This window comes from Rhyacophila brunnea, unplaced genomic scaffold (genome assembly GCF_057557595.1).
Source record: "Rhyacophila brunnea isolate RB1 unplaced genomic scaffold, BYU_Rbru_1.0 scaffold_4, whole genome shotgun sequence".
NCBI lineage: Eukaryota > Metazoa > Arthropoda > Insecta > Trichoptera > Rhyacophilidae > Rhyacophila > Rhyacophila brunnea.
The window spans coordinates 32,599,942-32,623,937 of NW_028233068.1; the positions used below are offsets into that span (position 1 = coordinate 32,599,942).

Consider the following 23,996-nt stretch of genomic DNA (forward strand, 5'->3'; position numbering starts at 1 on the left):
AGAGAGGTAAATTTAGCATTGTTCGATGGATACATCCATACGGATAACAAATGTCTTACAATACTACGCCAATAATCAATTACAAAATTTAATTATATTATTATATTAGCTTGCTAACTATCCAAACATAACTATTTATCAGAAATTTTACAGGTAAATAAATAATGAAATCACATTAATCATTCAAATAAGCATATTGACCTTTGTATATTTTGCCACTAGATCAAATATTTAGTTCAGGTGTAAGCCAATCTATTGCAGCTTCCTAATATTACGATTACCAACAATGTACTCACGTGTATCATTTATGTGTTTTTTAATCTTCTGTCAAACTAACAAATTTTAACAATTTCCACAGAAAATCAGTTCTACCTAGGTATATTATATATTATATTTTAAATCCGAAATGCTTTATAAATAAATCGTGTAAACTTATTGATTTAAAGATTTCTTTTATAACAGCCAAACCTTTCATACCAAAAATTCCGTTTTAATATTTAAAACGTACTCAATCTTTTCTTCTATCTTCTGTATCCTAAGTATCCTTGAGATAAGCCAATAAAGAGTTACCTTTCTTATAAATTTACTTTGAAACGCAAAACGTCTCGAAGTGTAGTTACCTGGCTGGCTTCTAAGAGTTTCAAAATTCTTAGAATAAAACTCAGGGATTGAAGTGGATAAAAAATACAAAAATAAGGTTTTTATAAAATAATGTTGCAATATTATGAAGTCAATACTTTTACATTGTATAATAAAATTGTAATATTTTTACCTTTTTCTACAAAATTATAAATATATACTTATTGAATTTTAAATCTAGAGACGTTTATATTATAAAAGTATGTAGTGCAAGTTAATTATTGTAGTATTTTTTAAATTTCAATTTTTTTATTTTACATATTATAATGAACATACCAAATTATAAATTCAAAGCGTTCACGACATGACATAAAATAAGTGTTAACAATTTTTCAACTAAAAATACAGGGCAATTTGAGTTAGTAACACAATAAGTAATGAAATACGAAATAAAATAAGAAAAGAAACATAGTTATTGCCCTCCCAATTGGCATTACTAATGACAGGTTAGTTCTACATCTTGGGAGAACAAACATTGGATGTCTTCGCTTCTTAAGATAATTATCAGAGATACACAAGCCAACACACCCAATAATGGCAGAGTTTCCATTTACGCCGCCTAAAAATATGTAGCTAAATAAAGATCTTTTTTAAATTTTAAGCTACAGTATAGATCCACATATGATATCCATTCAGCCGAAAGTAAAGGAGTATCAAAAATTTCTTCTAGACGCTCTTCACCACAAAGCCGTACTTTCACTTATGCGGGGCCCAAACAATAGACCCACGCTCAAGTTTGCTTCTAACTAAGGAGTTATAGAAAATTGTTAGTACCGAAACATCCGAAAAGACTGTGTCTACCGTATGCTTGACTCAAGTTAAATGAAAAACTATTATAATTAAATTTTATTAATCATAGTTTTTCATGAAAAAACTCTGTTTAATTGTAATGTATTCTAAAGACGAATTACAACCATTCTATTGATAATCAGTATATTTATGTATATGATTTCAAATATTGTATAAGATAATACACTTAAATTCTAGTCATCTTAACACTGAGTAGTAACTATATATCTCAAACTTGATAGACGTCAATTAAACCATTGATTGAAGCTGTAATAAACGTCAAGTTTGCGTGTTTGTATTATTAAATTATGATTATCTGCCATTAACGACATGTTAGATATTTGGAATTTGTATTTCTTTGTCTGTGTACAGACGTCTAATAAACATCAAACACGTTAACTTTAGTAGTTTGATTTATCAATACCAAAACGAAAATATTTATTTTTAAGTATAAATAATAACATAATAAGCATTTCACTAATTTATCTCGCGCTTAATATAAATTTATAAATAAATGGCGAATGAATAAAATAAACATTTTTCATATAACTTATTTACAAAATCTTCGATTTCGTATTTTTATAAAATATCGTTTATTAGGTGATTTATTTGGATTCCAGTGTTTGGAAATATGAAACTCAGCTATGCCTTATATACATTTTCCATTCAGTAACTCGTGCATCCCGATGAGTGGAATATTATGTCAGCCTTTATTGACTAGCTACCATAAAAATTTAATCTATTCAGTTAACTAAATATGTCATCATAGTTCCTTTTTTTATTAGCTGGAAAACTTGGATTTCAAATTCTTTTACAAAGCCTGTATTATATTCTTGTTTAATTGATTGAACTGGAGTTTACGTATTAAAATTCTTATATAAATGTTTAGAAACACATTTATTTTTATTAATTCTAATTTAACTGAGCTATAATGATGCAGTGCGTAAGGCACTGGCCTTTCATCGTGGAGCTCCATATATTTATGTGATTTTCTCTCTTCTTCTGTGATTGTTTTACTTTTATCACAAACCACACTACTATCACTGGGCTACATGGCTTATTATAGTGCTAAAAAAAAATATATATATATATATATATATATCGCACACATATATATATATATATATATTTTTATATCATAACTTCAAATAACATGATCTGAGTAATTTAAGTTTGAATGTTTAAAAATAAACTACAATTTAATTAATTGCAGTAGACTGATGAAAATTGTACAATGTTAGAATAATTTTGTGCATTTTATCCTACTGTAGTTAAATATATAATATAAGTATATATTTTTCAATTGTATTGTAGATTTTTGCAGTTGCGGCAATATAGTTTGAAAATTAACGCACAAACTTCCAACAAACTTCCAGATGCGACTTCATAGTTTTAATAGAAAATTATGAAATTTTATTATTATTATTTAAAATGTCGGACAATTAAAAAAAATATATGTGCATATGTACTTACTCGATCAAAATGCAAATCATCTGCAAATACGGCGGAATAGATATTGTACCGGAGATGAAATATTTTTTAGGCAAAAGGGCCTCATGTAAGATAATGCCATATAGCTCTAAATTAAAATTTTAAATATAAAATAACCATATGGACACAGTTGTGTAGAAAGCCACTGCATCCAAGTAGCAGTTAATGCCATATAGCATTAAAGATAGGTTTTTTTTCTATCGAACTGCATTCATAAGTCATTTTGGGTTTTTTGCAGTTATGACCCTATAGATCTCAGTGTGCGATATATATTTATGTTAACAGCTGTTTCGGTCTATAAATCCAGCTTTGTAATGATTGAATATAACTTTGAAGATAGGTTTATAGCCCGAAATAGCTATCAATTTAAATAAGTAAAAAGTATCTTTGTTTCAAAAAAATTATTCTTATTTTACACCAACAATATATTTTTCAAGTATTATGAGAACTACATTTAATTTAATATGGAAACAAGATTTAATATTTTTTATAGAATATCTATGTAAACTATCATAGCTGTTAGTTTTTTGAGGCATTTCATGGAATTTCACTTGAAGCTCTGACGTTTGATAAATATTCTGGACGTATACTCGTCAAAGTAAAAAGTTAACTAACAAGTTCGCTTTAAAATCATGAAGTCTCGTTTAACTTCGATGATTCAATTTCAAGTACTATTTTTTTTCATTAACTTCAATGATACATTCTCGAAAATGAGTCGAACGGTGAATACAAACCAATTAATAACCTACTCTACGCATATAAATAATAGGACATAAACAATTATATAAATCTAAATTAGAATGTTGAAAAAATCATAATTTATATTTGTATAAATAAAATTATATTTGTTATCTACTATTATTAAACGAGAATTATATTTACTTTAGTAATTTTTGCTTGTACCATAATTTGTATGGAACCAATTTAACAAGAATGACATTGTACTTTATATATGACGTGTATATTATAATCAAATTTGTTTATTAAAGTATATGAGTATGTTAATACATTAAAATGACTAATTATTGAATATAAATAGAATAAAACATGTTTTTATCGTCTATGTACCAATATTTTTCATTGGCTTCGATGTGAATCTTGGCTGTCTCGTGAAGAGGTTTCATTACAAATTCTTTTTATAAGAAATGAGTGTTTAGCCACTTGAACAACCTATTCAGATGATTATCTGGGTTCAAACACACATTAAAAAACAATTTGACAACTCCGAGATTCGAACATGAGAACCATTGTTTCATAATTGGACATGTTACCAATAGTACATCATCAACTTTGATGAATTACATAATACTTATAACATTATTATATCGTACTTTGAATAAGATTCACGTTAATTAATTTATTAGTTATCATGTAATTTAATTATTTCAGTACCTATATATCATTAATTTAATTCATTGTAATAATATTATATAAATAAATCTGTGTAAATTACAACGTATGTATTTGTATGTACTCGTTTATTAAAAATATATATTACATAGAGAATTACACAGGAAGATAACATATACGTAATGAAAAGAGTTCAAATATTACAGTAAGGGTGTAAAATTAATATAATATAGATAAACTAATATTTATAAACGTGTTGAATAAGTTATTTGAAAACATAATTAAATCCCCTTACTTAACTTAGCTAAAATAGCTTGGTACGTCGAATACATATCTATACAAAGCCTATAAAATAATAATTGCCGTATAAGAATTACTAAGAGTTATATTATTTACTACATGTATAAAATTGACGCCTCAGTGGGTAATAAAAGTGTTTAACTTTCAGATATTCTCTGGACTATCAACCTCCAAATGACTGGCGTCTCCTGATACGCTACGCGAATGAACGAGATGATGGGGTCTACGAATGCCAAGTGTCAAGTCACCCGCCTCTTGTCTATATCGTCTATCTCACTGTTGTTGGTAAGTAAAAATATGTTAAATATATGTTTTAATGAATAATATTAGATTATCTAGCAATAAGGGTTACAACCCTTTTCATCTCGTGTCACGCTTCCTGTCCAAAAAATTTTTTTGACCATGTTCATCAAACGAAGATCAAATAGGCCTATGTAGAGTGGAGGTTTGTATTAACAGTTTTTTTTTTGTGTTTTAGTAAAAATAGATGTTAGTCACTTGCTAAACTTATTAAGAGCACACTCTGACTTCAAATATACGTTGAAAAATAATATGTGTATTTGCTAGATCCAGGATTCAAACCAGGAACATTAGAAGCCGACGCCTGATTGATAGTATTTAACTTGTTGAAAATAAAATGGTAGATGATTTTTTTGGAATGGTTTTTACCATTACACCACGTTATATAATAATAAGAACATTTTTGACGTAAATTTATAAAAGTTCATTTTGTTAAAATTTGTTACAGTTTTATCTTTAGTTTCTACATAATTATTGCATAATAAGACTTTTTTTTAAATAATACTTGAGGCAACTTCAAAACAATCTTTATTTATGTTTTACATTTTCTTGATATTTATTAATTTATTTACACAAGTGTATTTAATACATGTTATTATTCTTAATTTACAATACAATAGGCTAAAAATTCCACTACAAAATGTATACTTAATTCCAATTAAAATAAAACATCTTATCTAAATAAAACATGCCGATCACTGGAAAACAAACAATGCAGATAAATTTAATAAAAATCGAAGAAAAATAAGAAAAATATGAACCTGTGATTTGAAGAAGCCATTAATTTCAAATTTTATTGTAAAAAATCACATATTATTATTAAATAACAACATCTACATATATATAATATGAGTGAACCATACGAAATATAATAAACAATACAATTAAAATTAAACTAAATTACAAAAGATACAGTTTCCGTTTATTAAAATCAAATATATGTTTTCTTTTTATTTGAAATTTATAACCGACACTTTATATTTTAGAATTCATGTACTTATTCTAATATAACTACTAAGGTCTAGACTTTAATTTAGAGAATACATTTTTATTGTATTGAGGATTTTTTTTGGCAGGTAAGGATTTAATAAAAAAACTCTTGGTGTGAATTTCGGATGGAATTCATTTCCTTGGGTTGCAAATCGAAACTATTTTCTTAATCTGAGTCGTGGGTCAAAAGATTAATAAACCCTGGTTTAGCTGGTCGTATCTTACAGGAAAGTAGTTTTATATCAAGTATTAATAATAAGTACCAACATAAACCTAAATAATTTAATATTGTATTGGAACATAATTACTAGGTACCTACTTTATTGAACAATATGTATTATGGCGCATTGGCCAATCTCTGTAATGCCATAATGCCTACTGTTTTCTAAATAAATAAACAAAAGACCTAAATAAATTATTATCGTCTCTTAATTGTAAATTTTAAATATTATATTCCTTAGTATGTTCTAGATACATAATGGTTATTTGTTAATGTACTGACAATAGGCATGAACATATTTTTGTTAACAATGATATTAAATTGGCACAAATGAAATGATAAATTGAAAATTAATGAGGCTTTGCGGGCCTTCGCCCAAACTGTTTAATGACCGTTTGCGGGTTTTTGTAATAGCGTTTAGCCCTATATGTGGTCGTTATAAATTTCAGTAATGTGCTGCTATATCCCTGTTTAGATATTAATTGTACTGCATACATTATGAATTTATTACTGAATATCCTACCGTAGCCCCGACGAGTTGATCAGCGGTTTGACTGTGGTGTCAGAATAATCACATATTGTATGCAACAGTTTAATCAGTTTTAATTACTTTATTAATTAATAATTAATGTTGCTGTCATAATATCATAGATGTAATTATTATTCATTATGACGACAATTAAAAATAAAGAGCACTAAACGTGATTCTGAAAATAAAAAAATCGTTGCGTTTCTGCAGCATCTCCTAACGTTGCAGTAGCTAAACTATAAAGGCGTAAGTGGCAATTTGCAAAAATAATTATATAATCTACAGTAACTATTGTAATAAAAGAGTATTATGTAGTAACTTCGTCATACAATAAGGCCACGCTAACTCACGGTAAAGACGTATAATAGATAATTAGTAATTTACCAAAGTGTCTCTTTTAACTTTGAGGCCTTAAAAAATTATACTGATGAAGAGTATTTAGACAACGACTATAATATTATTGCTGCGGTACGGAATGTTTCTATACGGCTTCATTGCAGACTGATGCTTAATATAGACCAACATACACACTGCCTACAAATAAATAAACATTGTATACAAAATGTTAACAGACATTTAGCTTCTTTTGTATTCGGCCAACAAGTCTTAGTATCAAATAATCTATGACGCTAGTAAAATTTTCCTGCAATATCAGCTAACAACGAATCGTCTTCTGTTTTAGATTAACTGAAAACACAATATTGGAGTCGACTGTAGTGTAGGGCACTGTAACTTTCCATAAAACTTTTGTTTGATTTTTTTTATCAAACTATTAATTTCTGTCATAACGTTTTCTACGCCAAAACTACATGTTAAATAATATGTATAAGTAATTTATTTTTATAAATAAATTAGTATACAGTTAAGGGCATTTTATAAAATAAGAGTTTAAATTTTACAGTTTGATGGAATAACTAGATTAAATTATCTGTATGAAATATTTAGATTTTAAGTTTTTCTTTTGCTGACTTACATTTTACCCAGACAATTTATGAAATAATATCGTTTAATATTAAGCTTTCTGTCAATACCTAGCAATTTAAACGACGATAGTGATCCGAGGCATTGTCTTTCGACTGGAAACATCGCGTATTCCTTCATTTCTCATAGTGTAGTTGGACCGCAACAACAGATTTCTGACTGAGGTTTAATGTTACCTCTCTAATCAAATGATTATTTTGAACTCTCTCCATTTTGAAATGTTGTTAAATGGCAAGTTATTATGTAAAAAAATGATACAAATTTAAAACAATAAGCAATAAAAAGATTATTTTCGCGCCTAATATTTTATTTTTGGTATGTACAAGGAATTGCGTTAATGAAACCGAGGGATATTATTTAAAAAATATTTTTAAATATTATCATAAAAAAAATATTGTTTACTGAAAATTATTCTGCAAACAAAAAATAGATAAAGTAACGCTATTTTAGTAAAATAAATGTTACTTTAGCATCGAACACGTAAGCAACAACAGTTGTTGTTTGTTTCATTGATTTTTGAATCCGATGTGCATCTTCTTGCATGTTCTTAATATTTTACAGAAGTACCGATTTGATATATCTTTAGAAATATTCCATTTAAATTTAAAACACATGACCAAATGATACTCTAGTAGGATCGAAGATTACTATATCTCCCAGTTGTGACATTATCAACAGTAACACACATGAACAGTAAAGAGTAAACTGAAAAAAATAACAATACGATTGAAATATTGTAAAATTAAGCTTGACTTGTTTACTTTGTATTCATAATTAATTCACCACAATGTGTCTGTTTCTTCTTGACAATCTGCCGCCACATAAATAATTTAATGACTGAAAAATATTAACTAACTACTTAGGTACCAAATACCTTATAAAAGTGCTGTCAAATCGTGTAATATCAACATATTATTATGAATCATTCCTTTTACAGGAAAAAAATGAATAATTATTGTGAAATAATATTACATAATAATATTATTGTAACATAATCCATATGGTTTGTTTATGAAATAAAGTTGTAATGATAGGTTTATAAAATATTATTATCATATCTTATCTTTGAAAGGGTCAGCTATTTAAAAAATTGCCTCTCCATCTCTGTTAATGTTCCTAACTTTTATGGTCAAAATGTTGCTAAATGTGTCAAAGTATGAATTATTATAAAACTTCCATTTTATTTATCAAGAATGTTATGCAAATTTAATATAATAATGGAACTGGCCTTGATGTGGTAGAACTCTTATTATGCGATGGTTTTATCATAACATACATAATTTTTCAAAGTATGTACTTAATTAGATATTAGATGAATGATTTCGTATTATATCTGATTTTTCTGACCGGCATATATCCAGTTTTACGATGCACTCTGCAATATTTTAATATATTTGACACCCACGTTTTATAGTAGCTACCTAATAATCATGCGTTATATAATTAATATAGGTAAGTGTTTTTTTTTTAATTAAAGTTTCACGATTAAGTTTTTGAAATTAGTTTCGAGCTGTCAAGATAATCATCATTACCGTCAGGTGAAACCATTCGGGATGGATTCTAGCTTCTTTGAACAAAACTATTCATGTACATTTATATCTTTATAAAATTTTGACGCTTTTTAATTCACTATCAATCATAATATTATCCCTATTAAAACCATTTATTTGTGCGTGATTTTTCGCCCCATTTTTTTAATGTAGTATAATGCCATTGATGCCCTATATACCAAAGTGTCTCAATATTCATTTAAACTGCGCTGGAGTATACGTATTTACCGTAGTACTCAACATTGAGCATTACATTGAATTTACAACAGGTAAACTTTACAACAGGTATAGAGATGATATTTTTAATAACAAAATTATTATATTAGTCTTAAATTATTATAATAGTAATATTAAGATAATGTAATTATACTTTTTTCTTAAAAAAATGTCTGAAAAAATCAGTAGAAGTATTTCACCTTTATTGTGTAAAAATGTTTTCTGTTTTCATTTCACACGCCAGAAAAACACTGTACAATGTGAATAGATACATTTTTTATCCCGAAATGCTTGACTAAGACACTTGGTTTTGTTTCGGTCCGTTGATCTCCGCCGCAAATTCGCATTGTCCCATTTCTACAGCTAGCCACCCACTCACCACGTATAGGTACTTTTGCACCACATGCCAACAGGCCCGAATTACATGATAATTTTTTGTTGTTGCTAAATTTATCATAATATAACTCTCTTAGAATTATTCTATATAGGTCCCAGAGATAAGTAACATAACTTTTGAAGTCGAGCCAAAAAACGCAATTATATACGATACATTGTACAATAAGTTATGTACCTATAAATATTTTTTGCTAAATTAAGAAGTTATAAACGAAAAAAATAACGGAAGTTCGATTTTTCTTTGACATAAAAAATACGATTTTACAACAAACTAAATCACCTATATGACCCAGATATCGGTACAATAATAATTTATTTATGAGTTAACATTGGTTGTTGGTTATTATTTGAACCCAGACCAATTTTACAGTCATTAAGCTGAATCTACTTAAATTGCCATTATTAAATGATAATGTATTTCATTTGCTCAACATTTTTTTTCTATATTCTTATATTCTGAGAATAACAAATTGAATAAATATTATTTTCATTCAGTGGATTTAATAGAGATTTATTTGAAATTCAAAATGATCTGGTTGTATCCATCTAAAAATATAATCCTTATTCGCATCTCATATTATATTGCTTATCAATATTTTTATGCGTTATATAAGCAATATAAATAAAAAAACTTGGTATTGTGAATTTTAAATTTTATATCATCTTTTTATTATAAATATGGTCAACATAAATAATTTAACGTTTCTCTACGCCACATGGATAAAACTAGTAAAATGGATGATAAGTTAGTCAAAGTAGTATTTGTTTTCTCTACAATATATTTATATATTTGACTTCGAGACTAGACTTATTTAATGTATGATTACTCTCGATGCAGTCTTGAAGATATTTTACCCAATTGCAAACATCAAATATTCAACTACAGAATTCTCCATAATTCATTATGTGGGACAGTTGTGTATTTTTTAAATAATGTATTATGCTTAAGACATGTTTTTCAAATTATCAAATTAACCATTATCATTCTCTTAAAATGTATATCGTATTACTATAAACCAAATAAATAAAAAAACTTCTTATATATACCAATATATTATAAGTAAATGCAATTGAAGCAAACAAGGACTATTGCAGTTTAATTTGAAGGATACTTTACAATTTCTATGGCCATTCTCAACTATAAAACGCTTTATTAAAATATACTTATTCAGATATTTTATAGAGACAGCCAATACTAACACATTGCCAGTTTTTTTAAGCTGAATATTCATGTAAAATACTGAGAAATGTAAGCAATGCAATGGACTTCAAGCCACGTGGACGCAAGCTGCTATTTTGTTTTTGCGGCTGCCAATAGAAAAAAAGTAATTTAAATAATAAAATTAATAACAAAGGTTTGTTTATAAAATCAAATTACCTTCAAAATTCATAATGTTTATCCTCCGTTTATCTTGAGCTCAAATTTATTGCTATAAATATACTAGTCTCTTTTTTTCAGTTCCAAATATTTGAAAATGGGTAATTTTACTTTTAATTCTATTTAACGCATATCAAACACTCATTTTTTCAACTAAAAAAAAGGCTTAGACTTGAATAGGTAATTAAAATGATATTATATTTTTTTATGATTGTACTTAACAGTCACATACATTACAGAACCCAAAAACTCACATTTAGTAATCTAATTCTAATACACTACTGTAATAAATTGTCAAAAAATGAAAGATTAATCGGGCAAACACTCAAAACGGTTGATAGATCATACATTTGTCATGTCATTGTAACAATCACAAAAAGTATTAGATAAAAGTAATTTCAGGATTTTTTGACATTGAATACCTACCATGATATATCACATAAACATATTCTAGTGGGTAATTAAAAATTTACATAACATAATCAAATACTTGCCCCATATTGTACTCCTTTTATTTAGGACGAATATATTTCACCACAATTTTACTAATGGCTAGTAGTAAAATAATACTTTCTGATAGTATATCCATGAACATTGTCCACAAAATTAACAATTGGATATTATAAATATTTGTATACGTTAAACTGGAATCTGTTGAGAAATAAAATAATCTGTACTAAATGTGTATGTTAGGTACAACTAATAAATATATCCATTATGGATAAAAAGAGGAAAATTTCATTATTGAATATTGGAAGGCATTATTAATATTATTATCATTGTTGACAATTGATTGAATGCTTTATTTCATTTTTCATTATTTTAAAACTGTCATGTGTAGCGCCATAAGTGAAAACAAATGTCGAAATCGACAAAAAACGAAAATAAGTCAAATAACGACATACAAAGACGTATGGGCTGATCAAAGTGGACATTTTCCCATGAATGTATATGAAAAATATAGTACGCTATACCGAAATAAGTTTTGGATACGCACGTAATATTATGATGTATCGGAATGTTGGGTGGTTTATGAATGCTTCACAAAAAAAAATGTTTTCCATTTTTTCATTCATAGACTTCTCAACTACTTTGGTAATATAAATTTCCATTACACTGTTTCTTATATAGTTTTAAATATTGCATTCTACAAGTTGTACAAATTGTGCAATTGGCTAATTCAAAAATACTATAATAAAATCAATGTAATTTTTTAAATACATAAATTTCCGTGGAAGTGTTAATGAATAAATCATTTTATTGTTATTAACGATGTATAATTTGATCGTCTCAATTTTCTTCTCTGATTTATACATACATTCTTTTTTAGATAAATTTTATTAATAAGTAGTTTATATAATTGATAAAGAAGTAACTTAAAATATACAGTCACAACAATAAAAAAAGCTGTTTTTGTTTATGATATACTTTTTATGTTTTACATTCTCATTATGTATTATTATTTATTGGCTAATAACTACGCGTATAATGCTATGACATTTAATGATGTTACACGTACTTCATGCACTTAAATAACGATCAATGCTAGTTTTATTTACTTCAATGTGACATTCTCATACGATCAACTCCTACTGAAACAGACTAAATGAGTCGTAATCGTTATTAAATTACGTGAAACATTATATATTGGGAATGTGTCCTATTTATACTACAATAGTAAGTTATCAAACATTTAATTTAATTTACGCTCAATAATACTATTTATCTAACAATGATATCATTCATTTGAATACCAATATAGACTCAACTAGTAGGTATGTATTTCGATAAAACCGGTGTATTTTACGTAAATAAGCGTTTGAGAAAATTACATAATTACGTGACAAAACGATTAAGTGCAGTGTTTATGCGAGGGATGCAACGCTTATTTGATCATGCTACACAGACGAAAAATCTTGCAAATTTAGAGCTTATACGATACAGACAGAATGACAAATAGACTAACAGAGGACAAATTAATATTATAATGTAATTGAACATATATACTTTAGAAAAACACTTTCTGAGAGCATATATTATAACCAATAGACTGATATATTCTTAAATCTTGTGAATTATTCGTTGAATAAAAGAAATAGTTAATTATAAATTATTAGCAAGTGCAAGTAGTTACATCTAAAAAAAAATATATTGGAGAAATTCCACGACGTCGGTTAGTAATCAAAATAATAAGTAAATAGTTACCTACTTTGATTTAAGAAACAAAAATCGATTGCCAAAGTAGCTTGATTTGGAAGAACACTGATGAGTAGGTATTAAAATTGACCAATAGTTAAAATTTGTCGCTATTAGTATGTCACCTCGTATCATAATGGTAATGCAGTGGATCAGGGCGTAAACCTGGGAGATACGGAGTTAGATTCCTCGTCGGGTTGGCTTACTTTTTTTCAAAAAAGATTTTTTCTATTGGTTATAATATATGCTCTCAGAAAGTGTTTTTCTAAATTATATATGTTCAATAATCAGAATGATATATTCTTAAATCTTGTGAATTATTCGTTGAATAAAAGAAATAGTTAATTTTAATGTAATTATTTAACTTATTCTAGAATCGTAGTTGTTCTCAATTATTGTATCATATTGTTACTATTCTTAGATTTGTCTTAGCTAAAATAAACTTTATCTAAACAAGACTAAACTATTTATAAAGTGTTTTAAAAAAAACTTGTTTTTATTTAATTACTTTAAAGATAACACAAAAATCAGACGGGCCAAAATAAAATTTGCCGGAATGACCATGTCGTCGCATCTGAGTCCTCGTCTGTCCGCCATACTCTATTCCCCAGTTGCCACTTTAAAATAATAATAATATATTTTCCAGTTATAACCGGGGAAAGATTACGAGAGGAAAAAGAAATACGTTGGGAGTGCTCTTCAAATGACCTCGCAGTAAATCTCCTCTCTGGAACACAATGCGACTGATATTTCGGTTAATTCCGTATTACTTTACTTTACATAATGTAGATATTTTCAGTCATAACATTACGCAAGGAAACTTTTATGGCTTTTTCTCGTATATACTTAACTACCTTTTTTTAAGATAGCAGAAATTTTTATTTCAATATCTATAGTGTAAACAGACATAATAAACCAGTGCTTCTTAAATGATGCTCTGTGTATTCGTAGTGGATGAAATTAATAATATGCAATTTAAAACCATTTATATCGTTGGTTTATTACCTAAGTGACAATTCAATTAAAACTAAAAAAATCAAGGTTTCTAGACACTTATTTCCAATTAAACAAAATATTATTTTTAACGATATATCTTTTTTTTCGATCATGTCCGATCCTAATAGGATCATATGGGCCTCCACAGAGTAGAGGTTTGTATTAACAGATTTTGTTTTTTACGAGAAATGGATGTCAGCCACTTGCTCAACCTATTAGGTCCATACCCTGACTCACACACAAATTGAAAAACAATATGTGTACTTGCCAGATCCAGGATTCGAACCTGGGACCCACGGCGTGATAGTCCAATGCTGAAGCCGCACGGCCACCGTAGACATATTACGATATATCTACTTAAACTTTATTGTTATGAAAGAGAACTAAATATTATGTTGTTAGATTTTTTAATAACTTATGAAATATTCAGAGTTTTCTTAAACCATGTCAAATGAAATAGTAAAAGTTGACATCGCAATATTGAAAATATAAAAACTAGATCGTAGTTTTTATACTAACTGTATCGTTATGATATTTAACTACATATTACATATAGATAAAAAGCAATTTTGTTTTATTTAACAATTATTAAATTAAATCATTGCAGTATAACCGTATCATTCTTTGAATATCGAAAAAATATAGTAACGTTATAAAATATTACTGAAAAACTCAACGCTTGCACTCGAAAAAGAAATCATTACGTTCGATTGTTATTTAAATATGTATTTTAAAACAAAAAGTAACTTTTGTTTAAATTAAGTATACTAAAAATTACCATCCGAAACATCATTACAATTGCCTAAGCCCTAAAACTCACAATCATGAAATTGTATTGATGGCGTATTACGGATCATTTCGTGAATAGTGAGGAGCTCTAATGTTTGTCACCCTTAACTCTCACTCCACCATACATAAATAAAGAACATTTTTTATATTATTATCACCGGCTAAGATACCTTCAGCTGTTAATTATGTCCCTTATCATTTCAATTTATATATTATAATATATCTCTAAGACTTGGACGATAAAGACAAGTAAAAACTATAAGAATTTAAAATGTGTTGCTAGAGGCGGATGCTTAGAGTCTTGTGAAATCACCAGCAAACCCTTTGTTTAAGATACACCCTCCTCGTTTCGCATTACATGTGCTGAGCTGTTGTTAATGAAAGTGGGGTGTTATTGTAGGGCTAATCAGTCAATAGGTTTTATTCGGCACAGTATCTAACTATCGTCCTCAGTTAACATTGAGATTTAAACTGACTTATCACTCGAGAAAGATTGAGGATCACTACAATAGAGAACCAAAATACAATTATTGCGTAATGTCTGAGTAATTATATTATATTGGCTACCATTATTATACCTATACTATTGTAAAAAAAATCCAAGCCTGGGATGTAATTGATTTGATTTTTCAACATCCGTCGCCTTTGTATTAAACTAATAAACTAGTCTCATATTTTCACAAATAATATTTATGACTGGACCATTTTTTTCGATGAGTATACAGAAAATATCAATTAGCCATACGATATTTTTTTTTAAATTAATGAAATTTTTAGTACCATGATTCAATGTTTTTTGCTGTTGTTTGCTTATTGTACATTAAATAAATTTGGTACAACAAAGCTGTCAGAATGAATGAAAAATAATATGTATTCTATTTTTTTGTCTTAGTAATAATACAAACTGAAGTTAACATACTTTTAAAAATTACCAAAAATATTTATTGTAGGCATATAATAAATTCATTAGTTTTGGTATATATAGCAAACGTTTTGACTTCAACGTTATAAAATCGATTGGCCTCCTTTTTAAAGGTGAGAGTAAAGTTTGTAGTAAAAACTCTACTGATTGATAACTAATATTTTAAATAATTGATACATTAAACTATGTATACATATTTATATGTAAAACTACATAACGTGTGCGTTTTTGGAACTCTGATTTTTATTAGCATAGCGAATTTTGTGAATATTCTTAACATTGATTTTAAATGTATTTTGATACGTTTTTTAAATGTTCATAGTTTTGTTTTAACATATCTTTGTAATTTAAAAAAATATCCATTTTATATAAAACAAAAGTGTGTATGAGTAACTTGTTTTTTCATGTAATCACAACATCAAAACTGGAATCGATATAGGTAAATAACAAGGATTTCAAGTTATATTAATTTATATTATTTGATACAAAACACGTGTTTTTTTTTTAATTTGAAAAAAAATAGTTAAAAATATGATCTTTTTAAAAATCAGTTTTAACCTTCTAAAAAACCTATCAAACTACATTTTAATGCTAAAAATGGTATTAAGTACGATATACCTACTAATGAAAACGGACTTCAAAAATACTCCCATTTTATAAAAAAACGCAGGTATTTCTAAATAAATTGCAAGTTTATTTTATAATATTTTAGATACGTGTTGATTAATTAAAATGAAAAGTATCCATAAAATGTGTTAAATTGCAGCTTTGCTTGAGGATTACGAACATAAATCTACTTAAGCGATGTCGTTACTCATTATATCAGTATTAACTTGATGTAATTAAAGTTTTGGTGTTTTCAAACAAATCAGAATTGAATATTAATGCTATAACTTTATATACCATACTTTAGTAAAAACTCTTAAGGCGAAGTCTTCACTGAGCCTTTTTTAAAGAGGCACCTAGCGGAAAAATACGAAGCTTGCAATTTGAGACATTTTTTTGATAATTTACAATTTCAACTGTATTAATGAATAAATATGTATCTGAAAACATTAAAAATAAAAATATTTTTTATTTTAAGTCAAAGACAAACTTACAATTGTAAAAAATGTAATAAAATGTGAATTTTTTCTATCGGACCGCACCCTATTATTACATATATTTTATGGTCATATGTATTATTAAAATTTAGTTTATTAAGTTTTATAAGCATCACCTAAGCGATTTTTGACTAATTCATAGTTTTAATATTTTTTATATCTATTGTAAAAAACATCGATTTTTATAAAAAATATAAATGTGTATAACTTGAAATCCTTTTTATTTATATTAATATAAATATTTTATTTATTTATAAAAATAAGAAATTGTAAATTATCAAAAAAATGTCTCAAATTGCAAGCTTCGTATTTTTCCGCTAGGTCCCTCTTTAAAAAAGGCTCAGTGAAGACTTCGCCTTAATCTATCCCGATGATGTATTTATAATACGTATTATGTTTATCATTTAACATTTAAAATGTATTTTAATTTTGAATAAGATAGTCATGATCATAATTCTACATCCAATTCAAAATATTTCGTAGTTTATAAACATTCAACTTTTTTATTTCATCCCAGTATAAAGTTAGTTTTTGAAAACAGGTTTATGTTTGGATTGTTAAAGTTATAAACTAATTTTTATTAAAATATAAAATAATACTTACGTATTATATGTTACTAACATGCTATTTATAATGGTTTTTATTATTTTGTAAGTCTAATACAACCGATATAATTACAAGATAAAAATAACTTTTTATATACAACGTTTTTAAATTTTCTGTTGAATCATATTAACTTGACTTGACTAGCTTAAACGATCAAAAAAAATTGTAATTGGTAGAAATACTGAATAATGAAATGTCATTTCATATTTATTTCCATAGTAACGCACGTATATATTATTTCTAATTATTTAGTTCCTAGGACCCCCTAGCAACCAATAATGGTATCGAAATAATTTTTCATACAAAACAGAATAAACTGATGATAATGAATTCAATTCTACTTAGAGATGGCTAAAAGTATAAAAAAATGCATTGGCATCGTGTTCTGATATATTCTAAAGGTTTCAAATGTCTAGCAAGTCGGGAAGTTAGTTAAAAATAAATTGCAAGATTTTTACCGGACAAACAACCACCGGACAAATAAGAATACGACCTAAGAAAAACGTTTAATATAAAACGTTATAAAATAAAAAATAGCACAATATTCATCGCATAATAATATCGATTAAAAATAACAAATTTAATACGACGGTTATAATAATATAAGGAATTTACTTTTAGCTCATTTATTTTAATATCCAATAATGATGAATTCTATAAATTTACATACATTCAGCTATACTGTACATTTGTATTTTTTACAGTTCAGGTAAAGAGTAAAACTTCCTAGATTAAATTCAAATTGTATACTGAATCAGTTATCCGGTGTTTTGCTTATGTAAAGATTGAAGGATAACGGGAAATTGCGTTGTTTACCTTGCAACTTACGAAAGATTTTTTTATTTTATACTTTATTGAGTAAAATTTCAAAACAGAAAACAATATGGAGATTCAGTATATTACCTATGTAAATATTATATAATATAGGTATAAATTATTTATTCTTGTTCGGAAATCCAATAAATAAACATTGTCATACATTTTTCTGGACTTATTTTAAGTACAATTTGCTACTTGTTTAACATAATATTACACTGATTAAGTGGTAGGTATGTTTATAATATTATTTAAATCATTAAAAAATAAAATATTTAATAATACGTCTTCAATATTTTTGAAAGTTTTAAATTATTATTGATAAATAATTACAAGATAAAAAGAACTTTTTATATACAACGTTTTTTAAATTTTCTGTTGTGTTGTGCTCAAGCTTGTACTTGATACGAAGTAAATAAAAAACAATTAACAAACAAATAAATGTAGAATACTGAAATTTTATTTTGATTTCCATAGTAACGCACATATATATTAATAATTTAGTTGCTAGGACTACGGATTTTTCTGAAATAACTTTCCATACAAAACAGAATTAACTGAAAATGAATTCAATTCTGCTTAAATATGGCTACAAGTATTAAAAGAATGTATTGGTATCGTGTTCTGATATATTCTAAAAGTTTAAAATTTCTAGCTGATCGGGAAGTTAGTTAAAAATCGATTGCAAGATTTGTACTGGGCAAACAACCACCGGACGAACAAGAATTCGAGGTAATAAAAACCTTGTAAAATGTGATATTTTTTACCAAAGAAATACTAGTAGATACCAATAGAGAATCCCCGATAACTTGTTGGTAGTCCCGCGTTTAAATACCGGTTCAGGAAAAAGTCAATTAAATAAGTCACAAGGTTAAATTAATTATAATAGTTACCGTTATTATTTCCTACTGCTCTTACACGAAGCCTATTGCATCGTTTTCTCTTGCTCGGCATCGCTACGTCATACTTTCTATAAAAAACTATCAAACTTTATGATTATGTAGTTTGATATTACCTCAGGTAATTTCAAAGTATGTATGTTCAATAAAAAGATTTTACATTTTCAAATCATAAAATTATGTTTATTGATTTAACACATTTTTTTTTATCTTTTGTTCCATGTCCAGTTCCACGAGTGGAAATTGTCGACAATCGAGGCGTGTTGGTACATGACAAGTTTTACAAAAGAGGTTCTACAATCGAGCTCGTCTGCGTCATCAGCAGGGTTCCTCAACCACATGGCTACGTCCAGTGGAAACATGGACTTAGAACCCTCAATTATGATACAACAAGAGGTGGCATCAGGCAAGTTTTATTGATTAATCTTTATTATATTATTGTGTTAATTGAAGCTAATTTATTACTTCAAAAACGGTTTTTTTTTATATATTCATTATACTTTTACCAGCCGTTAGTATGAGAGTGACCGAGTGATAAGTCCAAAAAGTCAATTTTATACAAGGGCAAGGATTAATATATAATATGTTGAATTTAGAAGTAATTTTTAATAGTATGGATAAATTAGTTTTTTACACTACTTATATAATTAAGCTTCTTTAATTTCTAGTATTTTAATAATGGAGTTATAATTTCTACCATTACAGAAATAATATAATAACTATAAAATATATTATAATTATTAAATTAATTTAAAGCACAACTCGCCAACCAATTATATAGCAGACGGTTTCCATTACTAAGTTGTCAGAAATATTTATCGTAAAACTGTGCTTTTTAGATTAAACTATAAGTAAATATTAGTCCTATAAATGGTTTTCTGAATACGTACAAATTACTATTCTCATATAATTGAGATTAAATCTGTAGCTAGCATTTATTATTGTGACATGATGAAATAATTAATGAAAACTTTCGTAAAAGCTCAGCGTGATGTTTTACAAATGTAGTTATCAAGTAAGCGACACTTCCAAATAAGTTAAATGTATTTCATTCACAACACAACAGATGTTTTGTATCTACTTTTAATTTAAATCGAAACCAAATATTTCGTAATGTGTAACATTGCACGTTATTTAACTTTATCAAGAGAAACATACTGGAATTGTTTATTTGATATAAATTATATGAATTTTATGATAAATAATTGTCATATTTGTATAATTATAACCATTGGTTTTAATTATTTTGTATATAGGTAGTTAAATTAAATGAAAATTTGAAGTGTAATATAAAACTTTTTTTAAAAGCTTCCTTTATAATAAAATTATTTTATATTATATTTCATTCAATTTAATTATATATATTATTTTTATCGATTTTTATTTAGATTTCTATGTATTTATTTTAATTTTAACTGACAATAAATTGAATAATCAAATTATTATTATTTATGACTGAGTTTAATATAAAGTTCACAATAAATAAACACTATTCTTATTTAAAATACACATTTTTGAAAAGTCCTAGACAAAAACATTTAGACAATTTATGTAGCCTTTTTATAACGAAATGTAAAACATCTCACATAACACAGTTCTTGGTAATCAATCCTATGCAAGAATAATTAGTTAGACTGATCTAACAATTAGTAAAAAAGTTTAATAGATAATCTGAAAATTGTAATATTCTAAGAAATTTCTAATATAATGTATGTATGTTTTTAACGTTTTGTAAAAGTGTAGGTTTTTTTACCTAGTGGTAATAATATTTATAAGATTATCAAATTTAATAACTCACATAGATACATCTCTAAGAAAAGTTCAACTACTTTTAAATTAAGAACCTCTATTGGTGAGCTTTACTTATTAGACACTGTTAAAATATTGTTGGGTACAATAATTAATCATCTTTAAATTTAATATAAAATAAAATTACTATTATAAAAACAATATACATTTTATTACCATAAAAAAAGTTGTAAAAATTGCTATAAAATTGTAGTATAGTAGTAAAAAGTGAGTGTATTTTGTTTGTGAAAAAAAATGTGTGATTATTTTTTAAATTGTATCGTATATTCTGTAAAATAACATAACAAGTTTTCTTCTCATGTATACACAGTGTGAAGACGGACATGAAGCCTGAGGGGGCAATAAGTAGGCTTTATATAGCAAACGCCAATAAGCTGGACTCCGGGAACTATACCTGCTCCCTGGATGAGGCGGCCCTTACAACAATTTTCGTTCACGTCTTGAACGGTAAGTAACGATATATTTTAAGCCTTATTCTTTACTGTAAATTGGACACATTTTCAGCTATCTTCAAGCAAAATTTATTTAAAAAAAACTCTAAAATAAATAGTAATATATTGAAGCGTACATTTACAAACGTCTTTAAAGGTACGATAGTTTTTACCGTAATAAAATATAAAATTTTCGTTCAAATATTAAGTTACGACATTTTGGAATATTGTTAAAATTGGCTTTTCTTAAAATAAAAATACCACAGCATTTGTCATGAAATTTAAATATTATATTTTAAAATCAGGTATAGTTCAATGACATTATTACTTGTATCAATTAACTACTGGGTGGTATCCCATATCTGCCTCCACTCGCCTCGATTTATATTTACTACAACCTGATGAGTCAGTCGATCCAGTGGATATAAGGGCAATCCTTAAATTGTTTAATGCTTCACAGAGTGGAGGTTGTATTAACAGTTTCTTCTTAATATGTATAGTGCCTGAAGATGCCGAAAGGCGAGCCTCAGATTACATAAAACGACTCAAATGAAATAAAGTATAAAAAATAAATCAGTTAGAATTGAAATAAATATTCCATCGAGTACCCTCGATCGATAGTATTAAGTTTCTAAATAACGTTAAAACTTTAATGCAGACCTGTACAAAATACGGAACTCAATATCTAAGGTTTGTAAATAATAATAGCTTTATAAATCCCAATTGATAAAAAAAGTTTTATTTTCTTTTTTTTTACTGTGATAAGGTAAAAGTCCAATAAATATATTTTCAATACGTAAGTGCTACTTATGAGCAGTTTTTTTTTTATAAAAAAAGTTTATTTTTTCCAATATAAAAGTAACATCATTTTCTTATTATACTCGACCAGGTCAAAGTTTTTGTTTGATATTTCTTTTAAATACTCCAACACCTTTTTCTTTTTTTTTTTAATAATTTTACAAATTACATACAAGTTACAAAAAAAACAATTCCTTGGTACTATAGAAATATGTGTCAAACCTATTTTATGTAATAACCACAATAATGCATATTATAGGTAAGTAGTATATTCGTACTTACGTAGATTCATACGTATAGGTATAGGCATTTAAAAAAATACATTGTCAGAAGTATACATTTTATTTCGTAAAATATATATTGAATATATATTTCACTGTCACTTAGATCGTGATATTACTTCAAAAAGTTAACGGACTCACATGTTGCCTTTTTACCACTCATCACATTATATTTACATAGTATTATGTACGAGGGTGGGTCAATAATTCCTTAGAAAAAAGCATTAAAACAGTTTTTATTTTTGTATTTTTTTTTTATTTCTCAACATAATCTCCTTGGAGCTCAATACACTTGGTTAGACGTTTCTCAATTTTTTTTAAACCGTCAGAAAAATAAGTTTTCGGAAGGTCCTCAAAATAAGCATTTGTCCGATCGATGACTTCTTCATTTGAAAAAAAACGTTGTCCACTTAGCCATTTTTTTAAGTTTGGGAAAAGGAAAAAGTCACTGGGGGCTAAATCTGGCGAAAACGGTGGGTGGTCGACCAATTCGAACTTCAATTCTTCAATTTTAGCCATTGATCGTAAACATGTGTGAACACGGGCATTGTCCTGATGAAAGAGGATTTTTTTCCTGTTTAAATGAGGCCGTTTTTCTTCAATTTTGTTTTTTAGCTGGTCCAATAAAGATGCATAATAATTCCCTGTTATTGTTTTTCCTTTTTCCAAATAGTCAACGAAAATAATTTCACGTGCATCCCAAAATACAGTAGCCATAACCTTACCAGCTGATTTTACGGTTTTCGTCTTCTTTGGACATGGTTTGCCTTCGCAATCCACTGCTTTGACTGTTCTTTCGTCTCGGGAGTATAGTGGTGTATCCATGTTTCATCTACAGTCACAAAGCGATGAAAAAATTTATCCGGATTGCGTTGCATGAGCGACAACAGGGCTTTAGAGGCCACCACCCTACTGCGTTTATTGTCGACTGTGAGCAAACGCGGCACCCATCTTGCAGAAATATTTTTCATGCCCAATTTGTCATGTAAAATAGAAATGACGCTACCTTTTGAGATCCCTGTAACCTCAATTATCTCACTCAACTTTAATCTTCGGTCACTTAACACCATATCGTGGATTTTATTGATCATTTCTGGTGTAGTCACCTCTACAGGACGTCCTGAGCGTGGTTCATCCTTTGTTGATGTACGACCACGTTGAAATTCATTTAACCAGTTATAAATAGTTGCAAGTGAAGGAGCAGATATGCCGTGAACTAAA

At 27.3% G+C, this 23,996-nt stretch overlaps 1 protein-coding gene across 1 annotated transcript in view; it reads left to right on the top strand.

Annotated features, from left to right (window-relative positions):
* The window catches only part of LOC147067273 (zwei Ig domain protein zig-8-like), a 74,284-nt gene that overhangs the window by 45,102 nt on the left and 5,186 nt on the right, over nucleotides 1-23,996 (top strand). The window contains exons 3-5 of the mRNA XM_085954986.1: nucleotides 4,718-4,854; nucleotides 19,685-19,862; nucleotides 21,576-21,712. Coding sequence (XP_085811112.1) covers nucleotides 4,718-4,854; nucleotides 19,685-19,862; nucleotides 21,576-21,712 — 452 coding nt within the window. The remainder of the gene's footprint in view (nucleotides 1-4,717; nucleotides 4,855-19,684; nucleotides 19,863-21,575; nucleotides 21,713-23,996) is intronic.